Raw genomic sequence first — 20,634 nt, forward strand, 5'->3', positions numbered from 1 at the left:
AACTTTTTGGGGTTTTGCAAGCAGTTTGCCAAAATTATGTATTTTCATAATTATATTTTAATGTGTCCCTGCTCTTTATCAGCATGTTTGGCAGGATTACTTCAGACACTTGAGGAAGAGCAAGACTCTGGCAAACGCTGCTGTGGAAAGTGAATTTTCTCAGTCTTATTCTTTCTGAAATACTAAGGGAAATACYCTTTCCAAATCTCCCATTGCTCCTTCCTGTGTAGCAGAGAGGACCATATTTCTTGTCCATGTAGCTGGATCCAGCAGTTCTGAACTGTACTTGGCTTTCCTAGTGATGTACATAGTAATGCCAGGAACTTCAGACACCTTCAGTTTATGTTGAATCAGAGCTGCGTTCCTCAGATGCTCCTCTAGGATGGCAGCCAGCAGAAAGCGGCTCAGCAACATGAGGAGCGCAGCAGCATGACCCACCTGTGACTCTTGCACGACAGGAACAGTCCCTGAAGTGACAGTGAGCCATGGGGCACAGTCCCTAAAGGGACAGCACCAAGAGCCCCTTGGGTTGGTACTTCATCCTGAGCAGTCACTGACCACTGTGGTATTGATGGAGTGGCACTGAGACTCCAGTGGGGAGTCTGAGCCTTCCCAGAGTGGGGAAATGCTTTTACTGGCTCTTGGCTGATTCTAGGAAGCTGTTTAATTTGATGTGTTTTGAGAGTAAGATGAAAAAAATAGAGAAACTCCCCTTCTCCTCCCTACTTCTGAGAAAGGCCCAGCTGTTAAAGCACCTCTAGAGGGCAAGAAACTGCTATAGGGGAGGCACTTGTTCTTCAGCATCTGCATGCCGGAGATATTTCCTTCTCATTGGAGGCCAGGGATGAATTTTCTTTTTCATTTGAGTTGTTTCACTTTGGTTAAATAGGATGGACTCCCCAGTCTTTGAAAAAGTTCTGATTTCAATAGATTGATACTTTCCTGCTTTGAAACAAACACAAACTGTTAGTAGACTTCCAGGCTTATTGCAGTTTAGCTTTTTTTTTCCTTTTTTTTTTTTTTTTTCTTTTTGGTTTATCATAGCTTTCCAATATGATGTAGTTTGTCAGCTCCATTGGTGACTGTTTCTTCTACCTCCCTGGAAGGTGACGTAGGTCATGAGAGCATGGGGAAGCACCATCACCTTCCGTTACCCACGTCCTTTCAGTGCTTATGCTTGATAGCTAATGGGAGGCAAGCAAAAATCSGAACCCAAATGAATAACGAGTGCAGATACACTAGTGCAAAGTGGAAAGAATCCAAGGGGGAGCCGATTGCTTCAGATTCCTGCTGCTCTGCTGCAAACAGCCCTGACTTTTCTTGACTGTTATCTAAGGGCTGTCTATTACTCAGTATTGGTAAAGAGGTGGGAGGAAATTTCAAAGGTTGCTCCAAAATCGCTTGGTTGTTCGTTAGGAAAGAGCTTCCAGATTTACAGAATCAGACGATTGTGTCAATATCCTTATTTAGAAAAGCCCAGTACTATGTAGCAAAGACTGTATTTCAGAAATTTCTGTGTTTTTTAGGATTTGAATTCCCAGCTTTTGTTCAGTAAACRCTATAGTGCTATATGTGCTTTGAGAGGTGTTTTCCATTGTTAAATGTGATTTATTTTTAAAGTAATTGTGCTTTATTCAAAAAAAATTATATAGTGTGATGACTATTTTTTTTACCCACTGAACTATGACTGACTGACTAGAATGTGTTCTTAAGACTTCCAGGGTTAGCCATTCTTTTAGTATCCATTATTTAGCAAATGCCTAACTCGGTTTTCTGCAATAGAGTGAGTATTTTATGAGTTTACTTGGGTGCTAAGGCCTGGCCTCCCGCTCATATCTTACTCTCTCCTCTCTGCTGCTTATAGTTTTATAATGTTTTATAGTTTTCTCAGATATTGATTTTGTGATGTTAATAATGTAACTGAGTTCCTGATGTACCTTGTGTACTCTCCAACTTTGGACGTTCATTTTCAAGCAGCCTGTAAGGCTTTAATGTCTCTGAGACATGTATGTGTGTGTCTGCACTTGTATAGTTTTTTAAATAAGTATTCATTTTATCTACAAATAAAAGAATTATATTTAAATGAAAGGATATTGARGACCCTGGATACCATTTATCTTATTCAGTGGCACCTACCAGGTTGATCTCAAAGTCATGTAAAACCGGGAAATAAAAAAGGATAGTGTGTATACAATTTCTGGCTCTGACCCTTTAGAAAAGTGTAAGACAATACTGGAAAATCAGTGGCTCTGTATTAATTACACTTTACGCTGTTTCACTGGATGTGTGCCTTTGGAATGATACAGAAAGCTTAAAGGGCAGCTGGGAGGGCGCTTGTTAAATGTGTCCTGGATGCTCCTGACACTGGTTATGCTTATGCATTTATTTTTTAATTACTRTGTTTATCTTAAAACACAGCATTACAGCAAACAAAAAATTATTATCTAGAGATAGCAAAGACGAGTGTCTAGGTCTCATGCTATCTGAAATCATTTCACAACCATGATGTAAGAGCTTTGGGCACAACAGAATTTGATTTGGGAACAAAAGCTTTTGAATTTTAAATGAGTGGAGATAGGTCTCTGATTTGTGCCATCAAGCATTTTATTCTGGGGCACCAAGCATTTGCAAATATCAGACACACACACACACACACACACACTAATGTTTGGCCCTTAACCTGAGAGGCAAAATTTTTCATTGTTATTTAAATAACATCGTAGTGAACGCTGGAATAATTCCTGTTTGAAATATTTGACTTTTGAGGTCACACTCTCTTCCACTCCTTTCAGTACTTATGACTCAAAAATACTGTATTTTCTGATGCATTCAGTTATGTTGGTCCCAGCAGTCATCTGTGGCTCTCTTGGACAATCTCTATAAGATAGCATCTGTGAAAGCCAAGYGTGGAATGAAGGACATGTGTCTCCGATTCTGCTGGGTTTGTCTTCACCTCAGGCATATGGAAAGCTACAGGCAAGATGTTGTAATATAATACACGTGGGATAGATAGTAATCCCATTTAAAAATGAAATGGAATTTAGTAGAGAGAGTTGGTATGCAGAAGCTAAGAATGTACTGCGGGCTGCTGCCATCTCATTATGTTTCTAGTATCCAAATCTTAGATTTGAATTTGGCTCTCAAGTTGTGATTGCTTTGGAGCTGGTTCTGAAGTRCTGACTGCTTTGTTCCCCTGTACCTTGCATGTCCTTTTCCTAGCAGAGAGATTTTGACTGAATTACTTGGAAATGAGTAAAYGATCATTAAGTATATGTATTTCACAGTCCTTCGTTGTTCTACCTTATGAACATATTTGAGGGACAAAATTGTGAACTCTGTTGCTCTGTTAGGAGTGAAAGTTTCCTCAGTGACTGCACCCCGAGTGTTTATAATCACACACAGGAGAGCTGGTGAGTTTATCAGCAGTGGCATCGTGCAGTGCAGTGGCTGTCACCGTCTGCTGCGCTCCAGTAGAGCTTTCACAGATCACAGCTGCCAGGCARCATTTGCTCTTCCCTAAGCTTCAGTTTTTCCCTTCCTCTGTATTTATAGAGGAAAATCTTTGACTGGACAGGATGTTTCTTCTTTCTGATGCAATTCCGAAGGCTGATGTTTAAATGCTACCAGGTGATAATTGCCAGGTTTTGCAGCAGGCCAAGGCACGGTCTTGGTCCCATGAGTGTCTGCCGTTTGAGATGCCAGCAATGCCACCCATGCAAAATGCTGCACGAGATGAAGACTTTGGCAGCTTTACCACAAGGCCTGTCTAGCTGGAAATGCTCTGWGAGCCACACACTGCAGAAAGTGGCACCAGTTCAAAGGTGGCAGGAGTTCTTTGGAGGCTGAGCCCAGCGGCCCTGGGATTTTATCACTGCCTGAAGACAGAGAAGGAAAACTGTCATAAAGGCTGGGCAAGCAGCCACACGTTTAAGGCTGTGACAGGTGAGCACGTTGGTACCCTAGACCAGCCTGGCATTAGCTTTAACCTGCGTGTAGTTGTCAAAATTACGAGCAGAAATTATRGTATTTCTTTTAATTCTTTCATTCCTTTTTAATGTCCTCTTGGTATGATATGCAGTGATATTTGAAAAGAACAAATACAGGCAAGAGACATGGATGGAGAGGCAAAGCATTTAAGCTGACRTTGAAGCTGAGAATCTTTCGTGCAATGTTTTGTGCATCACAAATTGTGCCCTTGTGTTATCTTAAACAGAAATCTTAGCCTCTRCAGAAAACTCTTTGCAAAAGGTCTTTTACACTATTGCTATACTGACATTTTGCTTTTCACTTATCATTTGTGTTTCACTTATGTAACGGGCAGTGTTGGACTGAATTCCATAGATGAGCAAGTGTTTTATGCAAGTTGTTTCAATTATGTCCCCTTGGAGAAGGTGAACAACAAATACCTTAGCATCTTCATTTTGACAGCAGGCAGCTGTAATATGCCTTATGCCTTAATAATAAAGAGTCTGAGATGGTAATAAAAAGTTTGAGATGGAGAAGAATGAGTCTGTTTGGTGAGTTGCTCTGAAGTGAGGTTGCCAGTTTTGAGAGGTTTTCCAAGTCATCTTGAAACATCTCGTGGTTGCAGGCCAGCTGAATCAGCTGGAAGAGACTAATCGTAGTAATACCTGGCATATACYGCAGGAGAGATGCAAATCAAATCTGGCAAGGTGCTATGTGAAGTTTTGATGTCTGATTTTAAATTAAATCAGAGCGTTGCTACAAAGAGCAAATTTGGTTAAGTGTTGTAGTATGGTTTAATTAGCGAATTTAAATTAGAAGCATTATTTGGCTAATATCTGTGAAGTAGCATAAGTAGAGAAATTCTGATTGCTTTAAGAGAGGGGAAGCAGTTCATACGACTGATTTGCCTGATACAAGGTGCAATTCTAAATTTTTGGTTTAAAAAAAAAAAAAGGCCAAACCTGAAAATTAGAGTTGACAAATTTTTTTTCATCCCTTTGTGGTGTGTGTCTGTCTGTGTTTATTATGTTTGTTTTTGTTTTGGGRTTTTTTGTTTGTTCATTTTGTGGATCAACAAGTTTATAGGACGAGAAGAGACTTGGTTATAATTCTGATGGTACTAGGTTTCTGTGGCGTGTGCTGGTTCATTTCCTCAAAAATGTTTTTTCCCTGAAGATTTTTAGATAAGATATGGATCAATTTAAATGTTGAATGTATTTCAGTCAGTATATAAGGTGACAAGCTTCCATTACGTAGTCTTTAGCATTGCAAAAGCTCCTAGATAGTAGTGATCTGGTCAAATAACCATTCCTTAACATATGACTATCTATTAAAAATAAAAATAAAGGTTTCAGTCCAGCACGGGTTGGATGTTGCTAGGGGAAAGGCAGTCAGGGCATCATTTTGGAGGTAGGTTTTGCTGTCTGTGAGGGACATTTGATGGCCTTGATGTGATCTCATGTCTTCTGCCCATGTGGTACAAGAAATAGAGCAAAAGACAAGAAGCCTTCTGGGCCTACGAACAGCAGTAATTTCTCAACACTTCAGTTGTTGAACACATTAAATGTTGGAATTAGGATTGTCCTGACCTCATATTTCATGTGATCTTCTTGCCTGTTCTCTCCAAACATTTTGCAACTCTGCTGTTAGCCCTTGGGTGGGTTTGACAAGCTCGCTTGAGTCCTTTCATCCTTGATTTAGTCTGGGCTGCACAAAGTTGTGTTGTATTTGAAAATGTGTTTCCTGGAATTTAGTTGTCTTATGCAGAAAACAGATGCATACGGAAAAGAGTAGCAATGCCAGCAGTGAATACTCTGGCAATAGCTTTTAATTTCTGGAATTTGAATTCCACTCAAGTGCTGTTTTTCAAAGCAGGAGTTTGAGAGAGAATTGTTTAGGTGTATTAAGAGAGATTTAGAATAACTGAGGGAATCTCCCATATATCAGAAAATATTGCAAAGAGTTCAGGAAGGAGAAAAGAGCAAGTGTTTCTAGTTCAAAAGTTATAACGAACAAAGTTTTCATTCTCATTTCTTTACTACTGACCTTTCAGTGTGTAGTAAAGAAATCGAGTGAGCGAGCTGAGTTTTTCTTCCATTTGATTAAGTCTGTGTGATTAAATTAAGGAGAAAAAAAAAGTGCAGTTTTGAGCCTGTTTGGCTTTGTTGGAAACAGGATCAGGCAGCTGGATTCTCTAGTTTAACTCTTCGTCATGTGATACAGTGTCTCTCTATTTCCAGTTATGTGTAAACAAAAGCATATAGCAAAGTTTCTTAATCTCATGCAAATTCCATTCATGTGCCCAGGTTTTCAAAGCAGACTTGGAGATTTAACTGTACGGACTCTGTCGGCTTCCAATAGGAGCTGCATGGCTAAATCCGCTCATTTGGCTTTGGAAATACCAGCCAAGCAGCAGTTATTCGCTCTACCCCCCTTGCACTTTTAGCTGCTTTTTAGGACTGGATCTTCAGAGAAAAAAATCTGGTCAAAATTCAGATTGCGCCTGGATGAGAAAGCAGGAGCTGTTGAGGTCAGCTAGATATTCCTCACTTTTAAAGCCTGAAGGATACCAAGTAATAATGAACAGGATCCAAGAGATGTGGCTGGGAGAAATGTGAGGAAGCTTTTTACAAAAGTATGTTTGTTAGAACTAATCTGCAGAGGGCATGGGATCGGGCTGTTCTGATTTTTTGACAACGTTAGGCACTGTTGTGTAGGAAAACGTAAGACCTGTTCCTATCTTGTGCTTTTCATGTTTCTCTAATGTCTGCTTGTAAGCACATGTGTTAGTCCTTATCGGTGTAGCACTTYAAGAGGTCAGAATTAAAAACTGCACATTGATCCTTTTTTTTTCCTCTTTTCACAGACAATATTCTTATCAGAAGAGAGATGGCAGAAACCAGTTCTCCTGCAAACATCAAAGAAAAGGTAGGCTCAAGTAACAAGACAGTGCAAACCCAAATGATGTTTGCATACGCATTTCATCTTTGTTCCTTCAAACTCTGCTTACATAACTAAGCTAAATATAAATGGACTGTGCACATAAAGTTAAGCACATAGGCACATATTTGTAGTACTGGAGTATTAATCTCAGCTGATGAAAATCGTATTTTACTATTCTGCAAGCAGATATTTTTGCCATTTAGACTTCTCTTACTTTCTTGTGCTTCCTATGCATACTGAAACTATGAAGAAAGAGACTTTGTGATGGTTGCTGCCATGTGAAATGTAGCCTTAGAAAAAATGTATCCCTTTGAAAATCATTTTTCAAACAGACAATATTATACCCATGATACTTAGGCAAACTGTAAAATTGCAGGGCCTTTAAAAGTTGAACAAGTATTTTTTCCTTTCTAAGYAGCTCTGCTTTTTACTGCTTTCTGTGTGCATGAGCAGGTCCACTTTGTATCTTGGCTAGTGTTAGAGCCTCCCCAGCTTTTGAAGAGCACTGAAGAGCCTAAAGCACAGAGAGCTCTCCCTTCTGCAGGCCATTTATACCTGAGGTGCTGCAGCACTGGGGGTGCCACCTCACATCCCCTCCCCCTCCACTGTTTTTAAGGGGGTGCAAGGCTGAGGTAGAAAAAAGTCATTACTGACCAAAGTTAGGGTGTTGGCACACAAGGTCTGTAAGACTCTATGCTCAGTGAGTCATGAGACTGCTACTGTGGTACTCTGATATTTGTGTAATTCATTCTGAGCATTTCAGCTGAAATAGTWTATAAAGTCAGTAGGTTGTACCTTCTATTTTACATCTTTTTTTTTTTTTTTCCCTGAGAGATTTGTACAGATGTTGGCCTAAGAAGCCTAATGGATGTTTCTGCAGCTGTGATGCTCATGTGAGGAGCTAGGGATGTTCAGAATAGCATATTTTCCATGCAGATAACCCACAAATTTTCTGGAAAACCACAAGCCCTGCCTTTCAGCAGCAGCAAGCGTTACAAGTCCACGTAGGCAGTGCAGGAAGAACTTTTACCATGGGGTTTTCTCTCTCTCTCTCATAATAACCTCCTCTCTCTGACCATTGTTGTAATCTTCCTTTTCCATCTGTGTCTTTAGTTATCCTCGCTTCTGTGCCTCTCACTGATTGTCTCAGAGCACAGTGTGTTTGAGGGCTTGTTTTCTAGCACCAGTACTGTTAAAGACAGAGTTGTGGGTAATTCAAGTTGTATGACTACACTAACTAAGGACTAAAATGGGCCAATCTCATTGGATGAATTCCAAACCAGTTTCATAATAGTAATGGAGCTATTTTAGCATCAGCCACATACATCAGCAGAAGAGGTGCTGAAGTTCTGAATGATGACATCTGCTAAGTAAATAAGAAACAAAAATGGCAAACCACATCTCCTGCAATAGTTAATCTTCCAGTTTAACAAAGAGCAGAGTGAGCAGCATATCTGTTCAGCTCTAGGATATCCGCTGCATATCTGTTCAGCTCTAGGATATCATTTTGGTTTGGTCCTAAGGAATTGGATCTGACTGTCAGGAATCTTTCAACATTTGGGACATAACTGTTGGACCTGTCTTTGTTTTTATTGTGTATCTAGAAATGCTGTATCTAGAACAGTCTTGTGTCAGTTGGAATTCACAATATATTCAGATGAAAATCCTCTTCTTGGGGATTCTGTTGGGGTAAAGTCTTATTGAAGTTCTCCTGAAGAGTTTACTTTTTCGTTTCATTATCATTTCAAATATGCCCCGAGACACCTGTATTTGCCCATAACCATACTTCTAAAGTGAATTTAGCTCCTGAGAGAAAATTTTTTGAGCTCAGTGCTTAATACCAAGTGGCATTGGGATTGAGATTAGTCAAGGTAGTGTTTCTGATCAGTGCTGGCTTTGGTATGATCTGAAACCAAAGCAGTCATCAGCTGGTTGGTTAGTGTTCCTAAGTGAGCATAAGCAAGCATGATAAGTATTTCTAGATAAGTAAGTCACCATAGTAATAACAACTTATTTCAAGGGAATTAGACCAGCTGTGTTCAGGGGGTTCAGAACAGCTGTGAGTTTTCAGAGAAAGTTTAATTTGTCACTATGTCAGGAAAAGGTAAACAAATTATTTGAACCCTGGGTATGTTACTTACTAGAAACATCCTCTTTGAGGATGATGCCAAGGGGGAGCAGATGGAGTAGAGCAGCAAAGAGGCAGCAATTGATTTGGTGTTCTTAGAGTTGCCTGGAAACTATTTGAAAGTGTTTTGAGGGCCTAAAGGACCAAAATGAATACACATATCAGCTTGTTTTTTTGTGCGGAGTAGGTGACCTGCTGTCACAAGTTTGATTTCATAGTTTACTCAAACTTTGTATTTTTTTTCAAGCTTCATTTGTCAGGGAAATCCTTGGAGATAGATGCTCATAAAGACTCTAAGTGAATGGAGATCATGAGTGGTGTCCTTAACTCCTGCATTCAACACTCCTCAGAGGTAGCTCATTGATGAATGCTTTTTTAGAGAGAACCTTAAATCTTTCCTAAGTGAGACTGCAAAGAAGTTGAAGAGTGATCCTCACAAAAAAAAATAAAGTACACTTAATCACACTTCAGGGATTTTATTTTGCTATAGGAGCCGCTTGCCTGAGGAGACATTATAATGTGTTTTGATACAGCTTCTGGGAGGTCCTCAGCAATGTCCGAGTTGAGGGTGTGAGTTCAGAGGAGACTAAACAAAAGTGACCTTATGACAGCTGAAGTTTTGGTCCTGATGAGATGCCACCTGAAAGCCTGGCTCAGGTTGCACTGGCTTCAGCACAACTTAAGCAAGCATTTAAAGCTAGCCAGAAGCTCAGAAAAGGAGTTAAAAATCTTTTATTAAAAACTTTTAAGTATGAATTAATTTTATCCTTATCCAGGAGAGCATTTAGGTTTATAGAAATTAGATATACACTTATGGAGTACTCTGAATCATGGTCAGTTTTAAAGGAGGTTCTGTGTTTGATCTTGRTGGCAGTTGCTTTCAAGATCAGGGCTCTGTATTCCAGATATGTTACTGCATTCAAGTAGCAAGTTGAAATTGTGAATGTCTCGAGGAAAAAAGAGTGACCTTTTATTGTTTAAAGGGAAAGATAAGCAAAGGCATATTTTGTATAACTGTCAGCAGAGAGGTGCTGTAGCTTCTTTGGCAGTTGCATAGTAGAGTTATTTAATACATATATGTTCCCTATATTGACTTTTATGTAGTCTAACTAAAAYAGGATTCTATCCACTGTGTTCATCCTGTGGATATCTTTTCTCCGTATTTGCAATTTTTCTTCCATAAGAACATGTTGGGGTTTTTCGGATTAGATCTACCTCTAGTATATTCCCGTACCCTTTTTGTATTTATTTTGAGTATTAATGAAGCAAAGTTTTGCCTTTAATTTGAATTTTATGTTAATCAAGAATTTGATAATAATCAAAGCCCATGCAATACCAATAGAACATATTCAGTCGATTCTGTAGCCTAAAAAGCAAAGTGCCTGGTGTGAGTTCTTGTTTGGAGTGTTCTCCACCATGCAGATGTTTCTAAGAACTCCTCTTAACATTTTTAAGAAGCTTCCAGACTGCAGTGTGTGGTAAGCTGCCTGCTCCATCCTATGGTCTTGGCCTCACTTTGTTGTTTCCAGATACTTCTTGAGGTCTCTGTACTTTTCATAGCAAAGAAAGGCCTAGAAACCACATGAAACTCCCATGCTTAAGTTTAAAGATGGATAGAATATACTAAATATTTTCTTTTATAGATTTTCCTGTAAGCAATTGCTGCAGTTGCCGTAAGGAGGTTACTCAATTCTGAGCAAGGAGATGATCCATGTGATTGTGAAAGAAGAAGGGAGGTTTTTGTGAGAATAGGAAGATGTAATCCATATGGTGAAAGTGTCAGCAGCTACCAACAGGAACATGAAAGGGGCTGCAGCTTGTGGCCTGCTATGGCCCTGCTGTGCCTGCCAACTTTTAGCGTTACGGAGCCAGTTCCATTCGTACTTGACACGGCCTTATCAGTAAATAGCTTGTCTGTCCCTGCAGTCAGGGAACAAATAAAACTCTCTCTAAGATTTTTGTCTGCACACCCTGTTGATGTGGAGGGGCTTTCACTTAAAAGGTGTACACAGAAATACTCATCACTTCCCCCTGTTCCCCATACACGTGGAGCAGCTRGAGAGAGAAGCTTGAGCAGTCAAACACTTTCTGGATAGATGTGGCAACCCTGGCCTTCAGCAGTGCAATTGGCTACCTAGCTTGCCTAAATTCCCCACCTGGAAGTTCAATGTGGGTAGCAGAGGCTCCAAGAACCAGCAGTTGGGCTGAAGACCYAGCTTGTGGGCAAGCCTTGTGCAGCCTTAAGGGGGAACATACACYTGGGGCTGGAAGGTACTTTGGAATGGGCCTTGGGGAATCAGGAAAGCAGTGTGACTCTCAAATGTCACTCTAGCTCCTRCTTTTCAGCCCCTCTAATTTATGGTTGGGCCCTGAATTGTCCAAAGCTGTCTCTGCTCCCTGAAATGTGCTGAGGGCAAATGTGACAAAGCAAAGAGAAGGAGGACTTGTGGAGCAGAGGTTTTGTGCCAAAGTCAGTGTACTTCCTTACGCAGCAAGAGAGAGAGCCCTTAGAGTAGGGACTTAACGTGGCTCTTGCAAGCAGCTCAGAAAGCTGCTTCAGAACTACTAGACTAATTCTGGCACTGAATCATMTTATCTTTTTGGAGTAGTGACAGTGTTAAGTTTGTCTTTCTAAGTCACATTTAACTGAGTAATAGTACGGGGTATCAAAAATTATTAAAATGGTATTAAAATGGTATAAGCCTGGAGTTTTGTTTAGTTTTATTTAGCTTCAGTTATGTTACACGGGCACAATAAAGTAAAGTATCTACATGATTCCATTAGGAAAACTGTGCTTAAAATAAGCAGATACTGAAGAGAAAACAGCAATGGTGAATACTATGCTATGAAAGTTAAGCCTGGAGTGCCAGCTCTTTTATGGATATAGCACCTCATCCAGTAGGAGAATTTCCAGAAGGAAATGTGTGACTTACTATATCTTTTTTTTTCTTTTTTTTTTTTTCTTTTTCTTTTTCTTTTTTTTAAAGGCTTGCTTCCTGGTCACACATATTTGGAAGATAAATTCAAATTCTGCAGACCAGCTACTTGGACTTTTTTCTCCTAGCCTGTGACCCCTTTTCCAGCTGTTAGAAGACCAGCAGTCACATTAAAACCTTGATGTAGCAAGATCTTRCCTTGCTAAAGTAGCTGCACACCCTGTACGTTCTTGCTGAAGATGTGGCTTGCTGAGTCACACGACAGCAGGGAGGCATAGACACATTTAGGAAAGAAGCATAGGGACAAACTTTGTCAGTTTAGTTAAACCAATTTTCCAGGTGTGACTGAGGGTAGGATTTGGCTCCAGGCTGACTGGTTAGCAGTTCTCCAGTTTGGTCTCTAGAAGTAATTGCTTGTTGCTTGCATTGGTCAACTAAGGAGGCATGGTATTATTTTCTACAGATACCCTGTTGTATTCCTGTAAACAGAACATATATATTATATATATATTTATATAAACGTGTGTTGTTTGTATAGAAATAACATTTTTATTTTAGGGAATGTGATCAACTTGTATATTATTTTCCTTCCAGATCAATGCAATCCGATCAGTTGTTCCAAACAAAAGCAATAATGAGATAGTTCTGGTGTTGCAGCAATTTGACAACAATGTAGACAAAGCTGTTCAAGCTTTTATGGACGGTGAGTACAGTGTACCTTTGTCCCTAAAGCCTGAAGTATATATTTCATTAGGTATAAATGTATTCATTGTCTTTAGTGTCTTGAAATGTATTCTGTTGTTCAGTTAAAATTTAGGTGATTGTAACACTTTGACTGCTGGTTTTTTATAACTTCTGTCTGGGTCTTTGCTTCTTCACAGTGTAAGCTTGGCTTGGCTATTTATCTGCTCTCTAACTTTGCCAGTTTTGTTGCCATTATTGATGCATAGAATACCTTCCTTATCTATTCTGCATGAAAGCTAATACTCCAGAGTTGTCAGAATAAGATTTGTTCTTGAAGAGAAAATAACTAATAAAAATTGYAGCTAGTTCTGAAGCAGATAGCTAAGCTACTAAACCCTTGAACTCGATGCATATGTTGGCATTCAAACCTCTGTCTGAATTTTGCAAATGGCCTTGATAACTGTAACAGCAAAACTAAGATTCTATCGATATTTGAATCTCTCTAAGTCTGTATCTGGCTTTGCATTTTGCATCATGAGACCATCCTTAGGAAAGGTCACTTGTATTTAACCAATGCTTTTTCGATGAACATAGAGTGGCAAGAATTTTGAATGTTTTATTTTGATTTCTTTGTTTGGAAATAACTCACTGAAATGAATCACACAAGAAGCATCATCATGTATGGCAAATTACAGTGATACGTAAAAAGAAATGTAAGCAAACTGGACTGTGTTTACAAATACATTGGGGTTTTTCAATCAACTCATTATGGTGCTTCTTTATTCAGACATCTGCAGACACRGGCCAATTTTATTGAGCTATTTATTCTGATAGGTTTATTGATGTTAGAATATATGTATGCCCATTCAATGAGGAAAATGCGATACATGGATTACACCTAATTGCAGCAATGTTGTTTTCCTGTTGTATATGTCCTGGAAAACGGAGGGTTGCTGCGTTCAGTATGTTCATTTAGTTTAGTTTATTTTGTCTTAAGTCACTATTACTGATTTTGTGCACAAATGTGTGATATCTCCCATAATTGTGTGAGAAGTCCCATTATTCCCGCTATTCTCCTGCCCTCCTCAAATGTCACAAGCACCTTCTGCATTGTTAAAAAGAAACCTTAAGATGTTACAGAAGCTCAAAGCTGCTCTTGGCTCCACAAAGCACTTGTTCCACCATTTCAGAGCATTTCTCAAGCTGCTTACAGTTCCCAGCAGAGAAAATTAACTGAGCAGGAGCCAGCAGCGAAGCTACTAGGTTGGAGCGGACCAGCTGCCTCCTGTTTCTCTGTCCTAGTTTTCTTCTAGCTTGGGATGGTTGTCACTACCTTGTGTTTTATCCAAAGCATAAAGCCCAGAAGTGTCWGGGCTTCAGGCATTCTTCCAGCCTGGCCTTGGTACGTTGGTACAGTGGTAGACGTAGCCTTTCTCCTCTACCAAATTGCATGGTTGATCTCATGCAGCTTCATGCAGCAGTGCCACTCGTTGTGACACTTGTCCTACCTGGTCTCTTCTCTTCACCCACTGCTCCTGTTCATCCTGTGCTTGGCTGTGGGTTTGTGCATGGAAGACAAAAGGCACTGATCTCTCAGSCCAAATGAAATCCCCGAGCAAAAAAAATTCTCCTGTGCGTTCAGCATTGAGGAGAACCTCGGGACAGTGGGGGGAAAGGACTTTGTAGCCGTGTGCCATCTTCTGCTATGAGGAAAAGACAGAGTTCCAGAGCAAATCTTACAAATGCAAAGCAAAGCTTTGAAGAAAAAGTAGCTGGTGTAGCCTGGCTTCAAATGGGCTTCATTTGAACTGAGCCAGTTTATGATCATTGTGCCTTTTATTAAGTAGTCCTAAGTAGTCTTTAAATAGTCTCTGAAAGTGAGGATTTGAAACCAGCCAGTATTTGTCACCATCCTGAAACAAAGTACCCTTATTTTAAAGACAAAAGCTGGGTTATTAAATGCTACTGGAGTGAACTGAGGGCAGGACAGAAGTGTGTCTATTCAGATGCCATTGTAAGTAGCATGAGTATAGCACTTAAAAGTATCTATTCATGAGAGGCACAACATTGCGAAGGTGGAAGCATCACAAAGTTGCAGAGAACGTGCTGCCTGTGATGAAAAGCATAGGGGAATCACAGAGTCATAGAACCCTTAAGGTCGCAAGGGACCTCGAGAGATCATCTAGTCTAAGCCCCTGCACATGCAGGGTCACCTACAGCACATGGCACAGGATTGTGTCCAAGCAGGTCTTGAATATGCCTAGAGAAGGAGATTCCCCAACCTCTCTGGGCAGCCTGTTCCAGTGCTCTGTCACCCTCACTGTCAAGAAATGCAGGAAGYCCTGCTGTGTGAAAAAGGCTTCAATTTAATACTTCTCTCAGACAGAATTACTGCATGCTGAATTCAAGGAACGGCTAAGGATGCCCAAATTCATTTCTCTGACATCAGTGCCTTTCTTGCTTTGCATCTAGAGTGGTCCATAATTACTGCCTCTGTTATGGATAAAATTTGAGTTTAAAAAAAAAAAAGAAAAGCTGTTAAAATTACTGTATTAGCATTTACCTATTCAAACAGATACAGGAGGTCAGTCTAGGCTGCTTTGTGGATGTTTTTAATAAAATATTTTGATGGGTTGGGTAAAGGACTTCGGGACTTGCTCAGAGAACGCATTTCCCGTAGCAGACAACTTTGATTTGGATGTGAGAAATACCTGGAATAACCCTCGCTGTGCATAGTACTCACGCAGAAGTTAGGAAGAGTAAAGCTAAGAYACCACCAGCCAACTCCAAAGTGTGGGATACTGCTGCGAAAGTGATCAATAAAGTTGTCATGTGAAATCACTTAGGTTCATCATTGTAGAGTGAAATGGGCAGCAAACGTGTAGATTTATTTCTCCATTTTGAAACATGGTGCTGCCAAAAGATAATGTAACTTTTGGTTGGGGTGTGTATGTATGTATCTAACTAACTATCAGATACATTTATACACACATTAGAAGTTTTTGTGCTTAATGTGCTTAACCTTTTCTTAAGCTTTTTTAACCTTTGTGCTTAACCTTATTTATTTATTTATTTATTTATTCCTTTTAGGTAGTGCAATTCAGGTTCTAAAAGAATGGAATATGACAGGGAAAAAGAAGGTAAGGACTTGCTGTTGAGAATCAAAGCATTAAGACCACTTACCAGCTGTCCCTAGCAGTCTAGGACTATTATTTTCCTGTGCTTTKTCTGCATTTGCTGCATAAGTAACTTGATCCACACCTCTATGCAGAAGCCCTGAAAGCCAATGTGTGTGTGATTTTTAATCTTGTACTCTTGTTACTGTCTGTCTAGCGTGGTACCTGAGGGAATTTCTAGGACAATGTGCAGCAGTGGGGAGGGAGAGATGTGCAGACTTTGGGCAAGTACACAATGAATCTCAAAGCAGCACTCGGACACTGCAGAAACATTTAATATGCATCCAGTTGAGTCCTGGCTAGTCCCAGCTGCTTACAGCAGTAAGAGCTTTTGCTGCCATAGGGCTAATCTATGCATAGGAAGAATCTATTAGGGGCACTGTCAAGTCAGACACTTTCAGTAGATATCTGGGGTATTATTTTTATGCTGTTTATATCCCAACCTTTCATGGTTAGTAATTACTTGGCCAAGATGATCGTGAACTTTTTTGAACAGCCTTTTAGCACAGACTCCATTACCATTCTGAAATGTAAATATTCTGTATGAAAGAAAGGAGAAGACCAGTTTGAGTCTTCAGATTTTATTTGAGGCCGTTTATGTACAGTCAGCTGAACAGATACAAGGTGTTATGTAGTACAGAGTGGCCTAGAAACTTCATTATAAGAAATGTTGCTTTTATGGCATTTTGCAAAACTAAAGAGTATCGACAATTCACTAATTATATTTTAAATTGATATGGCCTGCACTGAGTAATCTCTCTGTTCTTGTGTTATATATCTGTTCAGAACAACAGGAGAAAAAGAAGCAAATCTAAACAGCTCCAGGCCAATAAAGATCCTAAAGATAAGAACGCTGGACCAGAGAAGGCGTCTCAGGAGCCCCAGGGAACACACRGCTGCCATGTGAATGGGCGCTATAAGGACAACTGCTGCAGTAATTCTAGCAATGAAAAGTTGGAAGTCACCAGTCTTGAAAACAGAAGCTCRGCATTTGTACAGTCAACACCTGTCTGTCCAGAAATCACAGGTCAGTGTATCTGTATTTTTTGCTGATAAGAGCTAAGTTCACATTTATAAAGATCTTGGCATTTCTACGACCATAAAGTAGAATTAAAAAGAAAAAAGAGGAAGGAGGTGGGAGTGGAGAGAAGAAAAATTAAGATGCTTACACAATGTACATGGCTATTTCAGAAAGCCCTATAAGTAGATGAATGTCTAGGCACAGTTTTCTTGAACAGCTCTTCCAAGCTGAGGATGGGGGTGGAAAAAGGGAAGGAAAGGATCAAGCTAACTAGAGAGGCCCTGATGATGTAGAACATTACAGGTACAAATACAGAAAAGAGCAGAGGTAGAGCTTCGTTGGAGTGCAGTKCAGGAGTGGTAAAATCCCCCAACGGGGGCCAAGGGGTCTGAGCAGCATGGCTTTGTGGCATGTTATGTGATGTCTTATTGCCTAGTGTTGACTTCTCCCATTTGTTTGTCTTGTAATCTCTGAATAAGCCACTGGCAACAGCTCTCCCTTGGCTTCCCTAACGGGAAGGATTGTTGGGGAGAGGCAGCCTCTGGGTACATATATGTTTCTGTTCGAGTCCAGGTACTGCTCCCAAAGCTCTGAGGGATGATAACACTCCTCCTCATTGCAGTTCTAGTAGGTACAGACTTGCAATTACAGTAGCATCACAGAATATATGGATTCTCTGAGCGAGGAACTCTGACCAAGCTTTTGTCCTCGTGTATCTTTTCATGAAATTCATATTTATTTTTAATTGCTGTCCATACTGATAATGATTTTTCAGTTCTTCACATTTCAAACCTCAGTCAGCCCTTGATTACTGCTGTTATGTTAATATTTTCTTCTTGTGTTTTAAGCAGTACATAAGACTACTTTAAGAAAAAGACAAAATAAAAAAATAATACACTTCCCATGAAATATCCTCCRTTGCTTTTGGGGAACTTTGATAGTATGCCAATGTCTGGCTGCTCAGGAAACACAGCAGCTAAACAGCAGAATTATTTTCTTAAGAAATTTAGTTCTAAGAATCAGGTTTTYTACCATCCTGACAGAGGAGCAGTGATATTCTTCCCACCCTTGCAGAGGGTACAAAGATTCCCAGTTATGTACAGAATATGCTAGAAGCCAAAAAAACCCTGCATTTCCATAATGTTGAAAGCATTCTTATCACTCATGCTGAAAAATTTAAATATTCATGTATTCTTCGATATTATGTAGTACATATATATGTCAAGCTGTCACGTTAGGTTTGGTGGTGCTTTTTGTGTTTCCTCAAGCTGGATCTATGCATTAATAAAGGCCAAGTTTTTCACATGAAGGAAGTGTTTTCTAAGGGGTAATAGAGTGTATGCCATCAACAGCTTAACCTTCTTAGGGCTCTCAGCAACACAGGTTTTGCTAAAGAAGTAGCATAAACACCTTGAAAAGACGCTTAAAGCTGCCTGACCACCTTGTTGCAGGTGCAGGGGTCAGGTAAAGCCAGATACAAATCAGATGCTGCTTTGTTCCTGCTTTTTCTAAAAGTTTGTTTCGTGTGTGTGTGTGTAGGAAGTTTGAAGGATTTGATAACATCTGAATGATTTTAGCTTGAGACAGTTTTTTCCAACATTTAGGAAAAAAAACTTTTGAAGTATATTGCAGACAGAAGGTGATAAAAGAACTTCTAGAAGTATCATTGTTGTTCCAGATATTCTTTTTGAGGAAAAAGAAAGATTTTCATTTGTCTTGTTGGGTCCCAAAGCAGCTAATTAAATGCAGTAAATACCAGTTTTGCACTTTAAGAACATATGTCAAAGGATTTGGTATGGGGATTTAGGTGTCCTGGCCTCTCTATATAGCTCAGTAGCTAGATGGTGTGTTTCTAACCATCTGTCAAGAGTGAGTCAATGAGGCCAGCCTGAAGTGAAATGTTTTCAGCATTCTGCATTCTCTTATTTTTGCTCTATGTGCTATCTTCTAGAAATGTGGGCACTAATGCTCCTCTTTGTTCCTCTGGCCTTGTGTGCTTGCAATGGAAACAGCAAAATTTACCGTACGCCCATCCTAGAGGCCAGGCAGGGCACTCGCAGGTTGCTCCCTGACTTCCTGGAGCAGCCCAGGTGCAATCCCTCCATCCCAGCAGCATTAAGTGCAATTTGAGAGCTATCATCTAGCTGTTAAACTGACACAGGCACCGTGTAGAATCAGTGATGCACAAACAGCATCTTCAGAACAACCTATTGTTCATTTGCCAAAGGGAATACAGGGATTAGAAAAACGGGTGAACACAACAAAACCTTTTCTACGTATTTTTCCTTACCAATAGCTGGTCTTACAGTTCAGCCTTTGTAACCRTTTCTTGGCCATTTGTCTGGTGATGCTGACATCTCCGTGAATCCCGTTGGAAGAAAGGAGCTTAATCTTTTACATTGCTTTATTTCCTCTTTACTCTCCCTTAACAGCTTCTTTTGATTTAGCTCTACGTAGTCAAACAGGGTAAATCTTTCTGCTAGGAATGTTTAATAAACATTTTTAATACTGATTAAATGTTCACTGTTTGTGTCGTATTTTTTTAACAAAYGTTAAAATCTCTTTCTTTTCATAGCAATCTTCCTCTCTCTAGTTCTATCCTCCCATAAACAAGCAAAGATTTCAAGTGATGGATGCATTGTCTGTGCAATGAGATATTTTTACCATACCAGGATAGAAAAACCTTTTCTTTTTAGGCTGTTAAAATATAGATGTGTTCAGATTGGTATTAAAACTCCAAAATATTTTTATTTCTGTTCTGACACTGCTTTCAAACTTCTTGCAGAATGTGTGCCAGCGAGAGGCAAAACTACTTTTCCAGTGTATAAAYATCAAGTCATTCAGATTCAACCACAAGGCATCAAATCTTTCCRAAACTTGTAACTCCCTGCTTTCCAACTTTGTTTTCTTTCAGACAAAGGACAAGAACAGCAGAGAATATCCACAGAATTAACCCCAAAGTCAATAAATGGAGTGGATCAGTGCGAGCCTCCTCAGTCATCAGCTCAACTTCAGTGTAACTCAGGCAGGCCAAAGTCAAAAACTTCCTCAGTTAAATCACCCAACTCTACAGCCCACCTTGAAATAAAGCCAGATGATTCGGTTAAAAAAAGAGGTAAAGAAAATCTCTTCATTCAGCCATTGTGTAGAGAGGTGGTCAGACAGCTGATGCCTCCAGAAAGGTGAATATACCTAAGGAGGAACCGACGTGCTAGAAAAAGTGAGAGTAGAATTGTATTTAGCATAAAGAAATTGAGCAGGGTAATCTGTGATTGATTTAAAGTGAAATTTAAAATGAATCGTGAATTCTTTGATTTGGAGAATGAATTTGAACATGCATGTTCATAAAATGAGAAGCRCCATAGAAAAACTGTGAAAAAATTTGGCTTGTGGGTTTTGAGAAGATAGAACTTCAGCTTAATGTGAACAAGTCTTTTTAAGTATTCCCTCTCCCTCATTTAGAATAGCTAAAATCAGCTTTCTGACTTTTGCGTTATTTTTATTTTCCATTTTAGGACCAAACATTGAAAAATCATTGAAGGATTTGCAGCGCTGCACTGTTTCTCTAACCAGATACCGCATGATGATCAAAGAGGAAGTGGATAATTCGGTGAAGAAGATCAAAGCTGCATTTGCAGAATTACACAGCTGGTAGGTAAATCAGCTTGAGATATTCAACAATACAGCCTGAGAAATGAGGGGTGAATGCAGGCCACTGGCAGCAGGAGGGGAAGTCCATTTACATCCTGTTTGCAGCACTTGTTTTCCACAAAAAAAAAA

The 20,634-nt window shown here is 39.7% G+C and overlaps 1 protein-coding gene across 1 annotated transcript in view; it reads left to right on the forward strand.

Moving 5' to 3' along the window:
• Positions 1–20,634, forward strand: part of SPATS2L (spermatogenesis associated serine rich 2 like) — a 46,797-nt gene that overhangs the window by 5,671 nt on the left and 20,492 nt on the right. Inside the window, exons 2-7 of the mRNA XM_026048186.1 lie at positions 6,833–6,894; positions 12,568–12,676; positions 15,748–15,797; positions 16,620–16,860; positions 19,769–19,969; positions 20,370–20,505. Coding sequence (XP_025903971.1) covers positions 6,856–6,894; positions 12,568–12,676; positions 15,748–15,797; positions 16,620–16,860; positions 19,769–19,969; positions 20,370–20,505 — 776 coding nt within the window. The 5' untranslated portion in view covers positions 6,833–6,855. The remainder of the gene's footprint in view (positions 1–6,832; positions 6,895–12,567; positions 12,677–15,747; positions 15,798–16,619; positions 16,861–19,768; positions 19,970–20,369; positions 20,506–20,634) is intronic.

This window comes from Nothoprocta perdicaria, unplaced genomic scaffold (genome assembly GCF_003342845.1).
Source record: "Nothoprocta perdicaria isolate Ctin4 unplaced genomic scaffold, notPer1 scaffold_11, whole genome shotgun sequence".
Lineage (NCBI taxonomy): Eukaryota > Metazoa > Chordata > Aves > Tinamiformes > Tinamidae > Nothoprocta > Nothoprocta perdicaria.